The 8,531-nt window shown below is 56.0% G+C and overlaps 1 protein-coding gene across 1 annotated transcript in view; it reads left to right on the top strand.

The window, feature by feature from the left end:
- cdh13 (cadherin 13, H-cadherin (heart)) overlaps positions 1–8,531 on the top strand; it is a gene marked incomplete at both ends in the record, with an annotated part of 224,134 nt that overhangs the window by 132,570 nt on the left and 83,033 nt on the right. Inside the window, one exon of the mRNA XM_084451438.1 lies at positions 1,695–1,873. Within this exon, the coding sequence (XP_084307564.1) occupies positions 1,695–1,873 (179 nt within the window). The remainder of the gene's footprint in view (positions 1–1,694; positions 1,874–8,531) is intronic.

The raw sequence follows: 8,531 nt of genomic DNA on the forward strand, positions 1-8,531 counted from the left end.
CTCCTCCACTGGTCAACCCTCCCTCCTCTCCTCCTCTCCTCCTCTCCTCCACTGGTCAACCCTCCCTCCTCTCCTCCTCTCCTCCACTGGTCAACCCTCCCTCCTCTCCTCCTCTCCTCCGCTGGTCAACCCTCCCTCCTCTCCTCCTCTCCTCCTCTCCTCCGCTGGTCAACCCTTCCTCCTCTCCTCCTCTCCTCCGCTGGTCAACCCTTCCTCCTCTCCTCCTCTCCTCCGCTGGTCAACCCTCCCTCCTCTCCTCCTCTCCTCCTCTCCTCCACTGGTCAACCCTTCCTCCTCTCCTCTCATCCTCTCCTCCTCTCCTCCGCTGGGCTGCTGACCCTACTGTGATCAACCATACTCTCCATTTGATTCAGTTCACTAGTCTCTCAGACTCAGTCTTGATTCAGTTCACTAGTCTCTCAGATCAGCCCAGTCTTGATTCAGTTCACTAGTCTCTCAGTTCACTAGTCTCTCAGTTCACTAGTCTCTCAGTTCACTAGTCTCTCAGACTCCCCCAGTCTTGATTCAGTTCACTAGTCTCTCAGATCAGCCTTGATTCAGTTCACTAGTCTCTCAGTTCACTAGTCTCTCAGATCACTAGTCTCTCAGATCAGCCCAGTCTTGATTCAGTTCACTAGTCTCTCAGTTCACTAGTCTCTCAGATCACTAGTCTCTCAGATCAGCCCAGTCTTGATTCAGTTCACTAGTCTCTCAGATCAGCCCAGTCTTGATTCAGTTCACTAGTCTCTCAGATCAGCCCAGTCTTGATTCAGTTCACTAGTCTCTCAGATCAGCCCAGTCTTGATTCAGTTCACTAGTCTCTCAGATCAGCCCAGTCTTGATTCAGTTCACTAGTCTCTCAGATCAGCCCAGTCTTGATTCAGTTCACTAGTCTCTCAGACTCAGACCCAGTCTTAAATCACAGCTGCATGAGATAACTGGGCTCTTCAGCGGCCCCTATGTAGTACACTAGCAGTACACACGTAGTACACTAGCAGTACACATGTAGTACACTAGCAGTACACTGTCAGTACACTAGCAGTACACTAGCAGTGCACTAACAATACACTTACGGTACATAAGCAGTATGCTAGCAGTACACTAGCAGTATACAAGCAGTACACAAGCAGTATGCTAGCAGTACACTAGCAGTATACAAGCAGTACACAAGCAGTATGCTAGCAGTACACTAGCAGTATACAAGCAGTACACAAGCAGTATGCTAGCAGTACACTAGCAGTATACAAGCAGTACACAAGCAGTATGCTAGCAGTACACTAGCAGTATACAAGCAGTACACAAGCAGTATGCTAGCAGTACACTACCAGTGTACTTCCCAGTACACTGAAATTCTAAAATAATAAATGCAAAGGATCTCATGCGGTCTCATGTCGCGAAAATAACTTGTTGGGCCTTGCTAAGGTCAACTCATAAACAATAACAATAACATGCAGCTTTAAGAGGCTGCTATAGATGAATACTGAAAGAGCACAGTACTGTAACAACAACAACAACAATAATAACAACAACAACAGAGTCTGCATCCGCAGGCATCTGATGAGGACCCAGGGGGGCATTGCTTTCAGATGATTGTACCTCGGAAGTTCCACCAGTCTGAACCTTGCTCTACTATATCGCTGGTGAATGGGGCTGAATGGCCCTTATTGACCTACTCTGTTTTACCATCTCCGTAGGAACCATCGTCATGACGATGACCGCATTGGACGCCGACGACCCCAACACAGAAAACGCTGTCCTGCGCTACAACATCGTGAGGCAGTCGCCCGACAAACCCTCTCTCAACATGTTCTACATCGACCCGGAGAGAGGAGACATTGTCACCGTCATCTCCCCCTTCCTGCTGGACCGAGAGGTGGGTCTCCGCCGGGTCAGAACCGCGTGTCCTCCGGGTCAGAACCGCCGTGTCCTCCGGGTCAGAACCGCCGTGTCCTCCGGGTCAGAACTGCCGTGTCCTCCGGGTCAGAACCGTGTGTCCTCCGGGTCAGAACCGCCGTGTCCCCCGGGTCAGAACCGCCGTGTCCTCCGGGTCAGAACCGCGTGTCCTCCGGGTCAGAACCGCGTGTCCTCCGGGTCAGAACCGCCGTGTCCTCCGGGTCAGAACCGCCGTGTCCTCTGGCTGGCTGAGGTCTATCAGCTGTGAGGTCAACTGAATGTGTCCTGGTGGCCTTGGGCCGGCTGGGGGTCAGACTGTGCTGTTGGATAAACACTGACTGGTCCCTGACTGGTCCTGACTGGTCCCTGACTGGTCCTGACTGGTTCTGACTGGTCCTGACTGGTCCCTGGCTGGTCCTGACTGGTCCTGACTGGTCCCTGACTGGTCCCTGACTGGTCCTGACTGGTCCCTGACTGGTCCTGGCTGGTCCTGACTGGTCCCTGACTGGACCCTGACTGGTCCCTGACTGGTCCCTGACTGGTCCTGACTGGTCCCTGACTGGTCCTGACTGGTCCCTGACTGGTCCTGACTGGACCCTGACTGGTCCTGGCTGGTCCTGACTGGTCCTGACTGGTCCTGACTGGTCCTGGCTGGTCCCTGACTGGTCCTGGCTGGTCCCTGACTGGTCCTGACTGGTCCCTGACTGGTCCCTGACTGGTCCTGGCTGGTCCTGACTGGTCCCTGACTGGTCCTGACTGGTCCCTGACTGGTCCTGGCTGGTCCTGACTGGTCCCTGACTGGTCCTGACTGGTCCTGACTGGTCCTGACTGGTCCCTGACTGGTCCCTGACTGGTCCTGACTGGTCCTGGCTGGTCCCTGGCTGGTCCTGACTGGTCCTGACTGGTCCTGACTGGTCCTGACTGGTTCCTGACTGGTCCTGGCTGGTCCTGACTGGTCCTGACTGGTCCTGACTGGTCCTGGCTGGTCCCTGACTGGTCCCTGACTGGTCCTGACTGGTCCTGGCTGGTCCCTGGCTGGTCCTGACTGGTCCTGACTGGTCCTGACTGGTCCTGACTGGTTCCTGACTGGTCCTGACTGGTCCTGACTGGTTCCTGACTGGTCCTGGCTGGTCCCTGACTGGTCCTGACTGGTCCTGACTGGTCCTGACTGGTCCCTGACTGGTCCCTGGGTGTCCCTGGCCGTCCCTGGGCCCTAGAGAGAGAGAGTTCCTGGGCTGTTCGGAGCAGAGAGGGCGTGGCCTGACAGCATGTTCGGAGCAGAGAGGGCGTGGCCTGACAGCAGGCGGCCATGTTTCAGACCCTGGTTATTAATGACGCGCTGAGACAGAGACAGACTGGAGGGGGAAGGAGGTCAGAAGAGCCTGTGTGTGTGTGTGTGTGTGTGTGCGTGTGTGTGTGTGTGTGTGTGTGTGTGTGGGTGTGTGTGTGTGTGTGTGTGTGTGTGTGTGTGTGTGTGTGTGTGGGTGTGTGTGTGTGTGTGTGTGTGTGTGTGGAGGAGGGAGACAGGAAGAGGGCCATGTTTAGCGCGTTCTACCAGTCTGTTGTTGCGAGTGCTTCTTCTTCGCTGCCGTGTGCTCTGGCAGCAGCATCAAAGAGCGGATACTGGCTCTGTTCTAGGGGTCAGCCTGGCTCTGTTCTGGGGGTCAGCCTGGCTCTGTTCTGGGGTCAGCCGGGCTCTGTTCTAGGGGTCAGCCTGGCTCTGTTCTGGGGGTCAGCCTGGCTCTGTTCTAGGGGTCAGCCTGGCTCTGTTCTAGGGGTCAGCCTGGCTCTGTTCTGGGGGTCAGCCTGGCTCTGTTCTGGGGTCAGCCTGGCTCTGTTCTAGGGGTCAGCCTGGCTCTGTTCTGGGGTCAGCCTGGCTCTGTCCTGGGGGTCAGCCTGGCTCTGTTCTGGGGTCAGCCTGTGTGTGTGTGTGTGTGTGTGTGTGTGTGTGTATGTCTTTGTGTGTATGTGTGTGTCTCTGCATGTGTGTATGTCTCTGCGTGTGTATGTGTGTGTCTCTGTGTGTGTGTATGTGTGTGTCTCTGTGTGTGTGTATGTGTGTGTCTCTGCGTGTGTGTGTGTCTGCATGTATGCGTGTCTCTGCGTGTGTGTGTGTGTATGTCTCTGTGTGTGTGTGTGTGTGTGTCTCTGTGTGTGTGTCTCTGCGTGCGTGTGTGTGTGTGTCTCTGCATGTATGCGTGTGTCTGTGTGTGTGTGTGTGTGTATGTGTCTGCGTGTGTGTGTGTGTCTGCGTGTGTGTGTCTGTGTCTCTGCGTGTGTGTATGTGTCTCTGCATGTACAGGTATGCGTCTCTCTGTGTGTGTGCGTGTGTGTGTGTGTGTGTGTGTGTGTCTCTGTGTGTGCGTGTGTGCGTGTGTGTGTGTGTGTGTGTGTGTGTGCATGCTAATGAGCGTGGAGGCGGTGGCGTTCTTGCGTCCGCCCAGTGGAGCCGTGGTGCTGATTGCTTTTCCAGCGGGGCCCGGAGGCGGAACATCGATTGGGCTCGCTAGAGGAGGAGGAATATTAGCTGTTGTCAGACACTTAGAGCCTGGTTTAATTGAGGTGATACACACTCACACGCCAGCGACTGTCTGTGTCCAACATGCCCCGCCTGTGTGTCCAACATGCCCCAAGAAAACCCGTCAGCCGGAACCCGGAGGAGTCAGACATCAGCGCCGGCGTGGCGGGGCGGGGCGGGGCGGGGCGTGGCGGCCAGGCTGTCTGTCTCCCGGCTCTGCTGCTAATAGTCGGCTCGTCTGTCAGCGGTCTGTTTAGCGCGCGACCACGGCGAGCTCGGCGAGCTCAGCTCTCTGCTCACGCCGCGGTGAGAGATGCGTGCTCCTCCATCTGGGCCGTCGCTTCTCCAGAATGATGACATCGTGTTCTTGACGCTGCCCACGATGGCGTTACTGTAACTGGACAGTGGCGTGGATTCAAAACTTCACACGTGTGTGTGTGTGTGCGTGCGAGCGTGCTTGTGTGCTAGTGAATGTGTATTTTTACCAAAAATATCACTCCGACTTTCCCCAAGTCCTTTTGTTCGAGTGCCCATTTTGTGTGAAACATCAGTAGATCTTGTGACCAGGGCTGTTTCCCAGCGGTCAGTTACAGAACAGCGGTCAGTTACAGAACAGCGGTCAGTTACAGAACAGCGGTCAGTTAGAGAACAGTGGTCAGTTACAGAACAGTCAAAGAAGAAATGTGGTGTCAGGATTTGTGTTCCCAGGACAGACTAGCCCAGCTGGGAGACAGGAGACAGGACAGACTAGCCCAGCTGGGAGACAGGACAGACTAGCCCAGCTGGGAGACAGGAGACAGGACAGACTAGCCCAGCTGGGAGACAGGAGACAGGACAGACTAGCCCAGCTGGGGGACAGGAGACAGGACAGACTAGCCCAGCTGGGAGACAGGAGACAGGACAGACTAGCCCAGCTGGGAGACAGGAGACAGGACAGACTAGCCCAGCTGGGAGACAGGACAGACTAGCCCAGCTGGGAGACAGGAGACAGGACAGACTAGCCCAGCTGGGAGACAGGACAGACTAGCCCAGCTGGGGGACAGGACAGACTAGCCCAGCTGGGAGACAGGACAGACTAGCCCAGCTGGGAGACAGGAGACAGGACAGACTAGCCCAGCTGGGGGACAGGACAGACTAGCCCAGCTGGGAGACAGGAGACAGGACAGACTAGCCCAGCTGGGAGACAGGAGACAGGACAGACTAGCCCAGCTGGGAGACAGGAGACAGGACAGACTAGCCCAGCTGGGAGACAGGAGACAGGACAGACTAGCCCAGCTGGGAGACAGGAGACAGGACAGACTAGCCCAGCTGGGAGACAGGACAGACTAGCCCAGCTGGGGGACAGGACAGACTAGCCCAGCTGGGGGACAGGACAGACTAGCCCAGCTGGGAGACAGGACAGACTAGCCCAGCTGGGAGACAGGAGACAGGACAGACTAGCCCAGCTGGGGGACAGGACAGACTAGCCCAGCTGGGAGACAGGAGACAGGACAGACTAGCCCAGCTTGGGGACAGGACAGACTAGCCCAGCTGGGAGACAGGACAGCGGTCAGAGCTTCATAAAACAAACGAGGGCCACAAAAACAACGGTGAAGAAAAAATAGGTGCCACAAACACTGTCACTAAATAATAGAAAAAGTCATTGCGCTCAAGAGACTCTAAGGACAGGAGATTTTATCTTTTTATTACTGCAGATACACATGTGTATGTATGGCAGACATCACCTATCGGTCTGGACATGAAATTACTTTTGAAAAATATCCCCCCCCCCACCCCCCCACCCCTTTAACGGTGATGGCCTGATCCAGCCTGAGAGCGAACCCCCCCCTTAACGGCGTTGGTCTGACCCAGCCTGAGCCCTGAGAGCGAACCCCCCCCCTTAACGGCGTTGGTCTGACCCAGCCTGAGCCCTGAGAGCGAACCCCCCCCCTTAACGGCGTTGGTCTGACCCAGCCTGAGCCCTGAGAGCGAACCCCCCCCCCTTAACGGCGTTGGTCTGACCCAGCCTGAGCCCTGAGAGCGAACCCCCCCGGCGTTGGTCTGACCCAGCCTGAGCCCTGAGAGCGAACCCCCCCGGCGTTGGTCTGATCCAGAGCGGGGGGATAGACACCGGCACGCCCCGGGGAGCCAGAGGCAATCCAGAGAAAATTGGAAAATCAATTTTGTCACATTGAAATCAAGTTGATTTTCCCTCCAGCGCTTTTCCCTCAGGCGTAAAATCTTGTCTTGATATGCACATTTATTTCCTCAGTCTATGTTTTTCTCTGCTCTTTGTGGAGCCCCCCCCCTCCCCCCTCTCTCTCTCTCCCTCCTCCTCTCTCTTCCCCCTCTCTCCCCCCCTCTCTCTCTCTCCCTCTCCCCCCCCCCCTCTCTCTCTCCCTCTCTCCCCTCTCTCTATCTCCCTCTCTCCCTCCTCTCTCTCTCTCTCCCTCTCCCCCCCTCTCTCTCTCTCCCTCCCCCCCCCCTCTCTCTCTCCCTCTCTCCCCTCTCTCTATCTCCCTCTCTCCCTCCTCTCTCTATCTCTCCCTCTCTCCCCCCCTCTCTCTCTCTCCCTCCCCCCCCTCTCTCTCTCTCCCTCTCTCTCTCCCATCTCTCTCTCTCTCCCTCTCTCTCTCCCATCTCTCTCTCCCTCACACTCTCTCATCGTTCTGATGCACATTTTCTGGATGAACAACAAACTATCATTTCTGACAGCTAATACAATAATGAGGGCCATTTTCTTCCTCAAGTTTGCGAGGAAGAAGCGAGCGGTCTTTTTTCCAGCACTTATCAGATATAGAACAGGCCAGACAGGAAGAGGAGGAGCATCTCTCAGTCTTCCCATCAGTCTAGCTAGCACTCGCCAGCATAACACGTGCCTCCATTTAATTACCATGTCTTTGACTCGACAAAAATGACTTAATAATAGGTGTTGGGCTTGCGTCTGGAAGCACACACCACCATTTGTGTGTTGTTGTTTTGTGTGTGTGGAGCTTGTGATGAATAGTGTGTGCTCTGTGCGCTGTGGCCTGAGTGGGTATGACAAGCTAACAGTCACGACGCGAGAGTAATGTTAGCTATCTGGCAGAGTGATGGGAGCGACTAACCCTAGGCGTGTGTGTGTGTGTGTGTGTGGGTGTGTGTGTGTGTGTGTGTGTGTGTGTGTGTGTGTGTGTGTGTGTGTGTGTGTGGAGGAGGGAGACAGGAAGAGGGCCATGTTTAGCGCGTTCTACCAGTCTGTTGTTGCGAGTGCTTCTTCTTCGCTGCCGTGTGCTCTGGCAGCAGCATCAAAGCAGCGGATACTGGCTCTGTTCTGGGGGTCAGCCTGGCTCTGTTCTAGGGGTCAGTCTGGCTCTGTTCTGGGGGTCAGCCTGGCTCTGTTCTAGGGGTCAGTCTGGCTCTGTTCTGGGGGTCAGCCTGGCTCTGTTCTGGGGGTCAGCCTGGCTCTGTTCTGGGGGTCAGCCTGGCTCTGTTCTAGGGGTCAGCCTGGCTCTGTTCTGGGGGTCAGCCTGGCTCTGTTCTAGGGGTCAGCCTGGCTCTGTTCTAGGGGTCAGCCTGGCTCTGTTCTGGGGTCAGCCTGGCTCTGTTCTAGGGGTCAGCCTGGCTCTGTTCTGGGGGTCAGCCTGGCTCTGTTCTAGGGGTCAGCCTGGCTCTGTTCTAGGGGTCAGCCTGGCTCTGTTCTGGGGGTCAGCCTGGTTCTGTTCTGGGGGTCAGCCTGGCTCTGTTCTAGGGGTCAGCCTGGCTCTGTTCTAGGGGTCAGCCTGGCTCTGTTCTGGGGTCAGCCTGGACTCAGTGACGGTACTTGAGGAGAGAAGAATTCTGGCCAAACTGAGGGCCATCATGGACAATGTCTCCCACCCTCTACGTGCCCCTCTGGTCAGGCAGCGGGTCGGGTCAGACCAGCCCCCTCAGCAGCAGACTGGTTCTGCCACGGAGCTCTACAGAGCGCCTCCATAGCTCCTTCATACCAGCGGCCGTCAGGCTGCTCAACACACCCCCGGACTGGCTGGACGCTGGACCTGAGCTGGACGCTGGACCTGAGCCAGCTGGGAGAAGCTAAACGTGTTTTGGTGCCCAGAATGTCAGAATTATTTTTCCGAGGTAGTCTTCTTCTTCTTCTGTGGTGGTCCCGGTGATGGTT

The sequence above is a fragment of the Borostomias antarcticus genome (assembly GCF_949987555.1).
Source record: "Borostomias antarcticus genome assembly, chromosome: 16".
In the NCBI taxonomy this organism is placed as follows: domain Eukaryota; kingdom Metazoa; phylum Chordata; class Actinopteri; order Stomiiformes; family Stomiidae; genus Borostomias; species Borostomias antarcticus.